The 14,121-nt window shown below is 35.4% G+C and overlaps 1 protein-coding gene across 1 annotated transcript; it reads right to left on the bottom strand.

Moving 5' to 3' along the window:
* Window positions 1-2,362: 2,362 nt before the first annotated feature.
* Window positions 2,363-12,632, bottom strand: LOC109032890 (threonylcarbamoyladenosine tRNA methylthiotransferase). Its single transcript, XM_019045225.2, has 10 exons — window positions 12,415-12,632; window positions 11,338-11,623; window positions 10,684-10,756; window positions 9,975-10,132; window positions 7,742-7,930; window positions 6,890-7,092; window positions 6,000-6,145; window positions 5,507-5,687; window positions 3,643-3,789; window positions 2,363-2,603 (listed from the first exon to the last, which is right to left on the bottom strand). The coding sequence occupies exons 2-10, from the start codon at window positions 11,618-11,620 to the stop codon at window positions 2,385-2,387; spliced, it is 1,599 nt and encodes a 532-aa protein (XP_018900770.2). The 5' UTR covers window positions 11,621-11,623; window positions 12,415-12,632; the 3' UTR covers window positions 2,363-2,384.
* Between the last annotated feature and the right edge of the window lie 1,489 nt (window positions 12,633-14,121).

Raw genomic sequence — 14,121 nt, 5'->3', positions numbered from 1 at the left:
GCGCAAGATTCACGCAACTTTTCTTTTTTTCCTCTCTCTTTTTTTAGGTACGTGGAATTTTTTAAATAGATAGTAATTCATTAAGTTGAAATACCGCTAGGCACTGAGACCTTGAGTCAGAACAAGATACCGGCATTTTACTCGGCTATCTGATCTTTGTACTTGATTAGCATTTTACGCTCTTTCTCTCTTTTTATATCAGTTCTCTCTGAAGGCGCGTCTTCTTTCGTGCTTTCCCGACTATAATCGCACGAAGCATTTACATACTTGCCACTCCCCTCCCCTCTCCTTCCTTTTTCGCTCTACCTTTTTTTCTTTGCTGAAGCTGATCAGACTAATTCTAATTTAATGTTGACCTCATACTTAATATCGGTGTGACTCCTCACCGCTTCCGTTGCACTGTATGAGAAATTGAGAACAGTTCTGCTTTATCGTCGAAACAGTTTTTTTTTGGGGGGGGGGGGGGGGGGCTTCTGTTCTAAATTCAGATTGATGATTATGAAGTCAAATTATGTCTAATGATTAAGAATCTCAAGTTGTAATTTATTTTTTAGAAAGAAAACTTTTCAAAATATATCTTAAAGACTGCATTTGAATGTTCTTGAATGAGGAAAGAAAATTTCGGAAAAATTAAAAATTAAAAAAAAAAAAAAAAAAAAAAAACCCCGTCGGTTTTTTTAGGAGACAGCCTTTGCTTTTTGGAAAATGTATTTATTTATAGGGGGAAAAAATTCAAATAGAAAAAAGTAGCTTCAAGCGCTATTTAAAACGCACATGACATTTTTTAAACTTTTGTTTGGTTCAGTCTTTGCCGTGCAACTTATTTCAGTTCGAGCTCTACTTCAGGATTTATCAGTGACGATGTTGCGGCGTGCGGGCATTCGAATGATCGCACATATGAGTCGGATTTTCAGTTTTTTTTCCCCCTTAAGTATCTGAAATATGTGAACATTCCAACCCAGGTTGATGTGAGTTGAAGTAGTGCGCGAAACAGTTTTTGCCTAACCGTTGAAATGAAGGGGACAACGCTTGTGTTTCACAAAAAATGTTTTTAGATGAGCTACACAGAGTGCGGTTCGCCTTCACTTGAGTGATTAGGCAAAAATAGATACCCTGTGTCAAAATGGTCGCATCCCCGCAAACTGAACGGCGTTTTCTTGGGTGGAAAATCCGATGGTAAACTTGGGTCTTAGGTAAAGCTCCATGAAGTATTGCTTTACCTGACATTGAATCGCTTGTTCTCAAACAATTTCAGCTTCGAGGCAAGAGAAAGAAGAGGAAAAAAAGAAATCGAAAAAAATATTAAAAAATAAAATAAATAAAATTGAAATTTACGAAAATAAATTCAGCCAAAACCACTTGGTGGATGGAAATTTTATTGATGCATGTTACTCGTTTTCCAGAAAGCGAGCCGTGTTGCCAAACGTACCTATTAAACTTTTTGGTTCTCTTGTGAGGCAAATACCTACCTACATGAATGGTCTGAAATTTTGGATTTGGGCACTTCTTAAACAAACGAAATTCTTGGCCATCTTCTCAATGTAAAATGAAAAAAAAAAAAATATCTTCGGCAGAATTAATGAAATATGCGCATGATTGAAAAAAAAAAAACAAAAAAACAAAAAAACAAAAAAAACACTTTTCTTAAATACAATTAAATTTTAAATTTTTCAGAGTTGCGCACTTAACAAAACAAACAGTTCAATTATCAAGGGCTTAGCTAATTTATGTATGGTTTCTACGCTTCAGATGCCATGAAATTTTTAAACTTATTTGATTCTGTTGAGCTTTGTTTTGGCAACTTTGGAGAAAATCATTTGAGCAGATCAATAACTTAATGTATTTGATCATTTTTGTTACAACCAAATGGAGATTAAGAATGAATGTAGGAAAGCAGCCCTGCTGATATGGACCAGGTCCTCATATGGACCAGGTCCACATATGGACCAGGTCCACATATGGACCGCGTTGAACAGAGAGGGACCAAGCCACATCACCTATTGCCAAATTTAACTGGGCAATTTAATTTTTTACGAGATTTTGCTTCGTACCATGGAGAAAATCCACTGAAATTTTCACTAAAATCCGCACAACTGTTTTCTTGTAAAAAAATTTAACTGCCCAATTAAATTTGGCAATAGCTGATGTGGCTTGGTTCTTTTCTATTTAACGCGGTCTATATACAACATTGAGCTGAGGAAAATTGCTACATCGGCACTTGAGCACTGCCATATTTTTTCAACACTGCAACACTGCAACCGGGATACACATTTTTGGAGTTCTTTTAAAAGTTGCACTGATTATTGTGTTTTGCTCAATTTGGTAATTATTAAAAATCAAAGGCGTAAAAATGTTAACAAAATTGATTTTTGCTGGTTTTTATTTCAATCAAAAAGCCAAAAACGAATACAATAAGATAAAACAATTGTAGATATGATAATAAAACGCAGCAATAAGACCGAATTAGATGTTTTGATTTCAGCAAGACTAGTTCTAGCATTTTCCAAAGTTGGAACTTCACCGATCATGCAATGCTTCTTTGTCTCAACAATCTTTACTTTCACTTTTTGACCCAGAAAATGCTGCTTCTTAGGGACTAGCACCTGTAAAACAAAAGAGATAATAGAAGATTTTTACAACATAACATGATAAAGAGTGTAGACTTTCCTATGTTCCTCCATATTTATAAGTGGCAACTACATTTAACCTCTTTCTTTGACAATTCATGACCAGAGGTTCTTCTGATTAGTTTAGACAAAATGTGTTTTTTTTTTCTGATACACTAATCTGAAGCCATAATTCAGCCACTTTGCTTTCTTGGGGCTGTTGAAGGATGATAGTGGTTTTATAATTTCCAAAATTTTGAGTTCTTAAGCTAAAAAATTATGTTTCATTAATTTACAAACTGCAAGCGAAAATTCAAATTTTGATATGCAAGAGTTCAAAAGTTGGCAGAGTCCTTAATATATATTAAGATACATACTCTATTTTATAATGGGTCTGTTGCAAACTTTTGCTACAAATAAGATTTGTTTCTATCAGTAAATGTCTCAAAAATCACGATGAGCGCATTAGCAAAGTTTATAATGAACTCCTTACTTCACAATCCATGAAAGAAATTTGCGTTTTTTATAACTTCCCACTTTAAAAACGATCTAAGGCTCAGGTGAACATTTCGTTAGAGGAATTTTTCCAATCAACCCTTTCGCAATAGCAATACCCAACATAGCCGACGCTTTCGCGTGCAAATAGCAGTCGAGAGCACAAGGTCAACCTAAGTGGATCTTAATCAATGCAAGAAATCGTGAACGTCAACACGCTGGGTTGCTAACAAATGGTTAGAATCTCATTGGCATGTAGATTTTGGCGGATTGGTGTTGGCCCTGTTGAATATTGTGTAGTATTCTAGTACACAGGGGTTGGATCGAACGACACCTCTGATGAAATGTTCACCTGTGCTGTAGTATCGTTTTTGAAGCGGGAAGGTAAAAAAATCACAGGAAGTTAGGAGTGCATTTCAAACTTTGCCAATGCGCTCATCGTAATTTTTGAGACATTCACTTATGGAAACAATCCTTATTTTTGCTCTAGCAAAAGTTTGCAACTAGTCCATTGTTATACAAATAAACAATGAAACATTACCTGCTCATAAAATTTATTGTGTCCTACATAATGTTCCTTGTCAAATGCTTCTTCTGTGACAAGAACTTCCTGTACTTCCCCTAATTTGTGAGTGTATGGTTCGTAAGACTGAAACAATTCATTCAACTTCTTGGTTCTTTGCTTAACCTGAAACAAAAATATTGACTGTCAGTATTACAAAATACCTGAACTAGAGAAGGGGATAAATGATTAAATGAATTGAATAAAATTTAGAGTAAATGGTTTGGAAGAATGTTGCATTTAAGAACAACAAATTTTATCAGCAACAATGAGAATCGCCTATCGTGGGTGCTCAATTTCCAAGAGGAAAAACTAAGAACTATCATTCCTTAAAAAGGTCTACAATTTTTTTTCTGAGTATGAAGAATATTTGATAAGAATTTGATTGATAGAGTCCATTAAAGTCAGCCTTGGTTTACTCCTTTAAAAAAAAACGAAATTATAAAGAAAAATTCAAAACACTGGAATCGAACTGCGTGTTAATCTAGTTTCACCTCCAAAATGCAACTTTATTAACTTTTATCAGAGCCCAATCAGGCAAACATCACCAGATTCTTTTGCAAAAATTTTTTTTTTTTTAAAAAAAAAAAAGAAGACGGACAGAGTAGATTTATGTGACCATTCATAGGACCTGCCGAAAAATTCAAAATTTAATTAGTGCCTAGGAGATTGTACATAATTTGGGCCAAAAAATTTCAAATCAGACTGGACTTCAGATGGTATGAAATTTGCGGTTCGAATAATGTTCTTAACAGGAAAAGCTTTTGAAATCTTTGATTTGCTACTTTTCGGCTCCAGGGCTTAAAATTATCAGATTAAATAGGAAGCAACAGTAAGAAAACAACTTGATGTCAAAATGTAAGCTAACATCCTTTATTGAGACAAAAACTCACTGAAGCGCTTGCAACTTATTCTTGGAAACACTGAATACTATTTACAACAACAACGAAGAGTATGTTTTTTAACTCAACTTGATAAAAATTTCTCTACTCAATGACTTTTCTTTGCTACAAGGGTTACATTCTGGAATTCATCTTTTTAATGCATCGTCAATCGGTTCTTTAGTAGAAAAATGGCGGCAGAAGACGTAACCGATGAAGTCTAATGGAAAGTCTCTTGACGTAACCCCGATTGATCCCAGGAACGCTTCGATTAATTTTTCGATGAACGGGTTTGTTGTTTTTATTGTGAATGGTAAACATAACCTAAATGAACAAGTAAAGGGGCTGAGATTTCTCTTATTTTTCTTGGAATTGTCATTTATTTTTCATTGAATGGACCCTGTGTTCCTCCAGTTGTTTGATTCCAGCAGCTCCTCTTCTGAAGAATCCTCCTCCTCAGAATCTGACAAGGACCCAGAAGTCATCCCCAGAATGACCCATGAAAAAATTCACGGTTACTGCTCCATCATTGACAGTATCGCATTTGGTTGACCTTGTGTAAATTGTATTATAATTGAGAGTTTTGTCACAATTCTTGCACTAATTCCCGCACATGATGGGCAATGGGTGCTTCACTTAAGAAATTTGGAGGTTATTCACGTCACGCAGCGTCATCAGTCAATGTTTACATCGGATCCATCGACCTCTGGAGCATGATGGATCTGGTGAATCCGGTTGATCTATTATATGTCATAACGACGAAATTAATCAGAGTTCCAAAAACGCTGTGATGGATCTAACCGGATCAATCGTCTATTATTCACCGGTCCCAAGAACACTTTGATGCACATCGAATTAAATTGTTTTACATCATGATGAATTCCAGAACGTAACCAAGATAAGGCCCCTTCTTTCATTCATGAATGGCCACATAAGTGAGACCAATAAAAATGTGTGATTACCGTTGTGGTTGGTATCCTTGGAAGTCTCGCTGCAGGGGTACCAGGTCTTGGGAAAAACTGATTGATAAACAATGATGGAAATTTATATTTTGCACAAAGGTCCATGGTTTCCTCGAAGTACGCTTCTGTTTCTGTTGGGAACCCGCAAATTATGTCGGTGGCTATTGTCACACCTGGCACTCTGAAAAATCAAACATTTATAAAATGAATAGGACGAGACAAAATGACAATGTGGACAATGTGACAAAATAACAAACCATAGTTTCTTAGACCCACATGGAAAACTGAGCGAGATGATGAAAATGTTTTGAAGGGTAATGGTAATGAAGGGTATTGGGTCTGAGTTATCAAAAGACAAAGTTTGTAAAAAATTTAGAGAGGGAGGGAATTGTTTTTGGATTAAGGCCTTTTCAAAGGTTACAAGGTTAGAAGGATCACTAAAGTGCTTACCCAAACTAACAAGAGGAAGAAGTTAAATAAGAGTTAGACTTACCTTTGGCGTAGTGTATCTACAACATTTTCGAAGTCTTGCCTAGTGTACTCTCGTTTCATGTCTGCAAGAACTTCATCACTACCGCTTTGCACAGGCACATGGAGAAAGCTATATACACAGGGATGTGCGAGAATTTCACCAATTTCCTGTGAAGTGATAAAAATCAATTTTACGAACTGAAATATTTGAAGGAGTATCAAAAGTCAAGACTTGGATTTTTCAAATGTATGAACTTGGCTTCAAATTTTCTGGGTATTCTAAAGTTGCATTTCCTATAACTTAAGAGAATTCACACAGAGCATCACTGTTTTACACTAGGTATTGTTATGGATCCTCCATGAGAACATTGTTTCCACGTTAGGAGGTCAAGATAAAAGTCTTATTAAAAATACATCAGAGTTTATTTCGCAAGGTTTATGGGAATTTTAAGCTATACAATCGAAAAATAATATGCAGGGCACTTGTGAAAGACAGAAATAATAAAATAGTAACCTACAAGAGACAGTTAGGAAAACTTGGGGACTTTCTGTTTGGGCGGCCACAGAAATGTTGCAATGAAATTTCTTGACTCTTTCAGGCTTTCCAGACAAACTTTTGGAAAATTTCACAATAATTTCCGATTCAGATTTTTCAATAAATTCTGCTTCCCTTTAGAAACTAGATGAAGCTAAGTGATAAAACATGTAAAAAAAATTCAATTTCATGGACTTGATTTTTCCTACACTTTTGCGACATTTTTTTTTCTTCTTGTACTTTTCCAATATCGCCAGACCAATTTTTTCATCCAACTGTTCTGTGACTGTGCCTATTTTGTTCTTTGACGGTTTTACATACCTTACATGTTTAATGAATTTTTTGGACAATATAATTAGATAGAATTAAAGACAAACCTCTAAATGCTCTAGGATGTAAGGTGGATTGGTCATTCCAACTCTCATCATGCAGTGCTTTGGTATGATTTTAATTAACATTTTCAGTAATTCTGGTAGTGATGATCCGATGTCTCTTCCGTAAGTACCTGTATCTTCACTCGTCAACCATAGTTCAACAACTCCTTCACTAAAAGCCTGTTGAGCACGTGCAACTATTTCCTCTGAAAATGGAATAAAAAAAACACATTTACTTCTATAGGAATTTTTGCAAAATTTCAGACTTTCCCCTCAGTTACTAAGTGCAGGTAGAGTCACAATATATTTATTTGTAAAAATAGACAAATAAATAAATAGTTTTTCTTATTTTATTTTATCCTTATATTCTCTTGACTTCAAAATAATTTCTGTTCAGCCTTTTTAATTCCTCTGATACTTTTCCTTTTTAATTGACTTAGAGATACAAGCAAATTAAGCACCCAATAATAGGATGAAATTCAAATTTCAAAGAATGCCTGTTGTTGTTCTGTCATGAGCTTACCATTAATTTATGGTTTAAATCATTAATTTATGCTATTATTTCACCAAAGATAAACCACTTTACTCCCACTAAAATTGGTTTATCCATGAGATGGAGGGAGCTCAGAAATTTGTAAAAGATTTCAGTTGAAAACATTTCGGAGACAAAGTAGCAGGAACCCCCCAAAAAACGAGATCTACCATCAGATAGAACAAATGGACATATTTTTAACAAACGGAACTATGTGCATTATGACGTGAGCCGTGTTATGCACATATTCTTATGGGTCTCAAGGCTCATGTCTTAATGCACATAGTTTTGTTTGATAGAAATACGTCCAAATGAGCACTCACCAGGAGGATAGCTTCCCAAATCCCCTCTTGCATGTTTTGTTTTACAATATGTGCACTGATTTAGGCAACCAGTATTGATTGGGATTATTTCAATTAGTGGATTTTTCCGAACTTTTGGCAGTTCTAGAGGTGCTCCACCAAGTTTCTTTCCGCCAGACTTCTTCTGACCCAGTAATCTCACATTGTGCCCTGAAAAGGTAAAACGCAGTTTTAAAGACTTGAATTTTCTTAAAGCCACATGGGCTATGATTAGGTTGACAATATTGTATGAAGTATGAATACAACTAATAATGAGTATGTATACAGACGAACATGAATAAGTGCAAGATCCAGAAAAAGCTTTGAATTGCGAGAGAATGTTCTGTGATTGAATTTAAACTAAAATGATGATAATTTGGACCGCGTTGAACAGAGAGGAACCAAGCCACATCACCTATTGCCAAATTTAACTGGGCAATTTAATTTTTTGCGAGAGAACGTTTGTGTGTGTGAATTCCTTTGAAAATTTTGAGGAATTTGCTTCGTACTACGCAGCAACAAATTATGTTTTTTCGTGTAAAAAATTAAATTGCCCCATTAAATTTGGCAATAGCTAATGTGGTTTGGTTCCTTTTTGTTTAACGTGGTCCGTTTTTCTTTGCTCAGTAGAATCTATATGGAAATGGGTAGGTAACAAATAAACATGACTTGATTACGAATCAGTGAATAAAGAGACACCAAGAAGAAATAGAAACAACATGGGGACGAGTCTGAAAAACAAAAATTAAAAACAAAAATCAGACATTTTACCCAGTTTCCTGGACGTGATCAACCGTGAAAAATTAAAAAAAACTTGATGAAAAAATCAAATCCAAAATACCCAGCTCATTGTGATGGTAGCTGGATGGATTAGATGTCTGTCTAGCTTCCATCACAATGAGTTGAATGCATATATGAATTTTTTTGATTTCTTACGGTTGAAAGTACCTGGAGAACTGAACTAAAACATCCTATGATTGTATTTAGTTTATTATCAGCCTTGTCAGCACATTGTTTCCATGGCTTTTAAGTGTTTCTTCGTTATGCTATAGGGCTGCTGTTAGTAGATAATCACTTATGAAAATTTTAAGCGCTCAGCTGATAGGGAGCGCTTTTGTATTTTAACCTGTCTCAAGAATGGGCCTGTTGCAAACTTTTGCTAGAGCAAAAATAAGATCGTTTCCTACAGATAATGTCTCAAAAATCATGATGAGCGCATCGGCAAAGTCTGAAATGCACTCATAACTTCACAATCTGTGTAAGAAATTTGCGTTTTTTTGAGCTTCCCGCTTCAAAAATAATACTACGGCATAGGTGAACATCGTGTTCGAGGAGTTTCTCCATCGTTCTGCGCATTCTCCATTCGCGCAGTTCTGCGCATAATTCGAGGAGAATTCAAGATCAATCAAGGCAGGCGAGGAAAATGTGAAAATAAACATGCCGATTGTTATCTTGTCTTATCCTTGTCAGGTGTTATCTCGTCCCATCACACATGTTTTGGCGGATTGCCGTCGGCCATGATGAATATTGCCGACCATGGAACGACTCCTCTAACAAAATGTTCACCTGTGCTATAGTACCGTTTTTGAAGCAGGAAGCTCAAAAAACCGCAAATTTCTTGCGCAGATTGTGAAGTTATGAGTGCATTTCAGACTTTGCCGATGCGCTCATTGTGATTTTTGAGACATTATCTATAGGAAACAACTCTTAGTTTTGCTCTAGCAAAAGTTTGCAACAGGCCCATTCTGGTATACCAGAGGCATTGCATTCAACTGGCGCACCAGCTCAACAAAAAGAAGGTGGATAGAGGCCTCACATATTTAGAATAGATTCACCTGGTATACCTTTATTTAATGCTTCTATCATCAAAGAGCAAAGGATGATAATCATTTTTTCTATAATGTATTTTTTTCACAGTAGTGTACTTTTCTCAAAATTGATAGTTGAAATTTTTGTGAGGCGAGTTCTTTCACTCAACGTTGCTCATCTTCTTTGAGGAACTTAAAAACGCGCCTACATAGGAAACAGCGAAGCACTTCTCTAATGTGAACATATTAGAGCTTTCCCGCTTGTTTCTCTTTCTTCATCTGTTGATCAAGAGTTCCGTATTTTTACTTGTGAGCTTGAACTTTATAAATTTTAATTAACAGTTTTTAGATCAAAGGGCGGTGAAGTGCAAAAGAGTAAAGAAAAACAAATTGCAGCAAAGTTTTACCTTTCAGTGTTTCTTCAACAACCTCAACAACTCTGTCGATTTGCTGTACACCGATGACACTCAATCCTTGAATGAAATCTAGCTTTGGAGCTCCCTGGGGAACACAGCCAGCTACAACGACAAACTTGCCTTTAGACCTTCCTTCCTGAATTTCGTTTCTGCAAAAAGAGAATATAGTTTTGAAAGCTTGTATCTTCAGATGGACAAAAATAAGTCTAACAATTTTTCCTGTGATGAGAAACTAAAATATTTATTATGCTTTATTCTTCTTTAAAGGGTTTTAATAATAGAGACTTTGTAGGTGTCTGAAATTTGATGAATGTTGTGTTTAAGTGGAAACCGCTGAGTGAACTGAACCTGAGATTACCCTTGGTTCATGAATTGAACAATTATTGGAGAAGATATGACAACATGTTCTAATCTGCTAAAATACATGTGTTTAAATGAGAAATGCTGCCGGATGACGTCACTAGGCAGTGCATTTCCTCACTTTTAAATCTATTTTTATACTATTTCCCATATCAGAGAAAAATTATAAAAATAATATGAAATCGGCTTTTTAAGCACTTCCATATGATGCAATAAAAAATTTGCATGCAAATTCTCCATTTTTTCACTATCCAATTCCCTAAATTTTTTTGCTTTCCTCTGCCTCTAAAATTTTTGCATTCCCTATCTTTAACCAGATAATAGTAATCAAATGACCCACCTGAAATGATCTTGCGATGGATTCTTCACAGTACAACTATTCAAGAGCCACAAATCTGCCTCCAATCTGTCATCTAAAAATAGAAACATGTTCAAAAACCAAATGAGTTCGGTACTGAAAATCAAGAGACGAGAGAGGTGAAGTCATTTTTTCACAAAACAGATTGTGTTTCAATGGTATAAAATCACCACAATAGAGTTGACTGAATAATTCATGGACATTAGATACAGCCAATACCATTTTTTCAAATGAAGACGAAGATGCAAAATCTACCAAATTCTAATTTTAAAAATTTTCAGAAAGTGAAACTATTGTCACATCAGGCATGATTTAATTAAGTTCCTGGATACACTTATATGCAATTAAGCTATGAGCCTATGATGATTGTACAATATGAAATTTTAAACGCCATTGGATTTTCTTCCGAATTATTTTTGTGACTATAACTATGAAACATAAAAGAATATGGAAGATTTCTTACCAAATGGATTGACTATTCCATATTTTAGGAGCATTTTTGAACATCAACTCTGCAACTAATTTGAATTCAAACATACCTATATGCCAGTGTATAAAATTTTTTAATCTTATGAGTATAAAAAGTCCAAGAGTGTCAACAATTAAGTGATTAAAAAATGGTTTACAGTAACATACCTGTCAGTTTATATCCATATTGTGTGAGGAGACCTGCCATGTATTCACTATCTGAGCTGTTATGGGTACAACCCCAAGTTTTGATGAAGATTCTTTGAGTGCCTGGTACCACACTTTGCATAAAAACTTTATCCTCCGTATTACCATTTTCTTCTGCAGTTGTTTTTTTGAACTTCCTCACTTTGACATTTTTCTTGTTACTATACCGCTCTTTCGGGGTGATATCTTGAGAGGAGATCAAGTCCTCTATATCATCAATAATCTCTTCGCAGACTCCTGGCATGACCTAAAAATAAAAAAAGATACATTATGAATCCAAGATAACTTGAAGACTGTCGGAGGTTTGAGATAATAAAACCGAACACTTTTGTTGAAACAATCTCTGTTATTGCGTACTTAAGAGACTTTAGAAAATTAGTGGCTGAATTAATTGAAGTCATGCAAAGTAATGGAATGCTAGGCTCTTTTGTCAATATCGAGTACATTTTCTGTTGACACACAAAGCATAAACTTAACCCTCCAAAAACTAGAGATTTTCTTCCAAATTAGGTAGGATGTTAGGTATTTTATAATAGTAAGGAGATCTTTCAACCCGATATATACACAGTGGTGCCAAATTCAGGTAATCATTTTAAAGTGTTTTTGATGAAGGCATTTAAAATTGATTTCTAGAAAGATAATGAGCAAGCTCGGAGAAAAATTAGTGGGGAAAGAAAGTGTCTATTACTTAGGTCAGAATAAAATTTTGCTGTGATCAAAGAGAGCTCTAGTTCGGATTAAGTTTTGTTGGGATCAAAAACATATTATCTGCACAGTTGCTTTTACTCCTATTTTTGAAGATTTAGCTGTTCCACCTGTCATATGGACTTGAAGAGAGGATGACGAATCAATGAAATTCGCAACATCAGCCATAACAACTGACTATAATCGCAGTGATCTTGGCTTTAAGAGAATCAATGAACCAAATACAATTATGAATGTAGAAACTTGAGCTGAAAATAAACTGTAATTTTCATAAATATCAATGTTACTAAATCTTCTGAAACATGAAAAAGTCATGTGATCTTTCAAACTTACGGTAAGGGAGATGAGATACCGAGAGAATGATTGCTGCAAATAAGGAGTAATACGTGAGAGAAAGCACAGTGTTTTACATGAGAAAGGCACTTTCGTAATTTACATCCATAAAAATGATTCTAGTGAAGAATCAAGACTGATAAAAAGTAATAAAACTTGATTCACACCACGTTGAAAAAGTCCGAACCTGGTCACAACAAACTTTTAACCTCAAACTTGGTGTTTTCCCAACTAGGCATTGTGATTGGTCGAAAGTGGTTCACTTTCAGTTTCACTAAAAATCGCGGGAAATTTAAAACAAATTCGATTTCCGGTTGGGAGGAGCTAGCGGCGCCGACGGATATCCGGCCTAACCCTGCTTTGCCGGAAACGCTGAGATAAAATATTAAAATAGAATGATTTGAAATTTCTGCTGCTTCCAACTAATCAAATGCCTGGTGAAAAAAAAAAGACTGGTTGACTTTAAAATCAATCTGTGATCCGCTGAAACACGGATTTTGACCTTGAAAAACAATCATACAGTTTTTGATACGGTAGCAGAAATAGCTCACACCCACTTTAACTAGGTACCTACATAAAGTTATAGAACCTTTTTTAATAAATACAGTAGGTAGGGTAGGAGCGACTGTGGCACAGTGATCATTGAATTTTCATTATAATTTCATAGTATGATGCTTATCAATGGTGATAGCCCGCAACCACACCTCAGTAAGGGAAGTTACCAACTTCCTGTCACACTGTATTTTTAAAATGGAAACTTCTCGACAGTAATCCTTAAAATCTCCGTAATTTCTCTTCTCTGTGCGAAGAAAATTCCATGTTAACTTTGAGGGATGACCAGTGTCAACTGTCAGATTGTCTACTTCAAAAAGATAAATTGAAGTGGCGATTTTCAAACACCGAATACGGGATAGGTACCGTGCTTGCAGACTTTCCCCGTCAATATGTCAGTGCCTATCTTAAAAGAAAGTAGTTCCTAACTGTGTGACTATAAAGCCCAACTCTCATGGTTCAACTTTTCATCAAATTTTATTCGATGAAAATTTTTACTAGGTAACTAAAATAGGAAAAGTTTCCATTAAATGGTCGAAGGAAAAGTTGTTTGAAATGTGAATTGGGCTTGTCCCAAAGGCATAGGTATCATATCAGTTCAATAACTATCAGTGGCGTATAAATACTCAATAAATATTCTATTATTACTTATTTCTTGTTGAGATTTGTTACGAGTGGTGACTCCTGATTCCTTAGAAAGTTTCCACGGTTTGTTGGATGATGTGCACCTTATGACTGAGTGCCAATGCACTGATGGTTCAGACCAACAGTCAATGGAGATGGTCCCTTAATGCTGCTAAGGAGACCAAAATACGTCACCAAGGCTTTTTTTTCGGTTTCGCTCCTCACCAAAAACCAAACTTAAAAAGGCAGAAACTTCTCGCACACTCTGGTGAGCAGTAACCTGGACTGCGATCATAGTAAGCTGGCATTGGCTTGCAAATATGACATCCTTTAATTTAAAATTAGAATAGAGGGGTCATGTGCTACTTATATAATCTTGAAAAACGTATTATGAATTTGAAAAATTACATGAAAGTTGAGATCATAAAAAACTCTATGAAATGTTGAGGCGAACGACTTGGATCAAATGTTCAACTTTCTCACAAGAAAATTCAGATTCGATTTTTTTCTTTTCTTCATTAAAATGACTGA

This window comes from Bemisia tabaci, chromosome 4 (genome assembly GCF_918797505.1).
Source record: "Bemisia tabaci chromosome 4, PGI_BMITA_v3".
NCBI classification, from domain to species: Eukaryota; Metazoa; Arthropoda; class Insecta; order Hemiptera; family Aleyrodidae; genus Bemisia; species Bemisia tabaci.
This window is presented reverse-complemented; position numbering and strand designations above follow the sequence as displayed.

Bases quoted from the DNA above. Each gene is read 5' to 3' on its own strand.
- LOC109032890 (XM_019045225.2), bottom strand. From the start codon at position 11,620: ATGCCAGGAGTCTGCGAAGAGATTATTGATGATATAGAGGACTTGATC. The intron at 10,757-11,337 runs GTATGTTACTGT...TTCTATTTTTAG, and splicing joins ATATGGATATAAACTGACAG to ATGACAGATTGGAGGCAGAT. The intron at 7,931-9,974 runs GTAAAACTTTGC...TTACCTTTTCAG, and splicing joins TGTTGAAGAAACACTGAAAG to GGCACAATGTGAGATTACTG.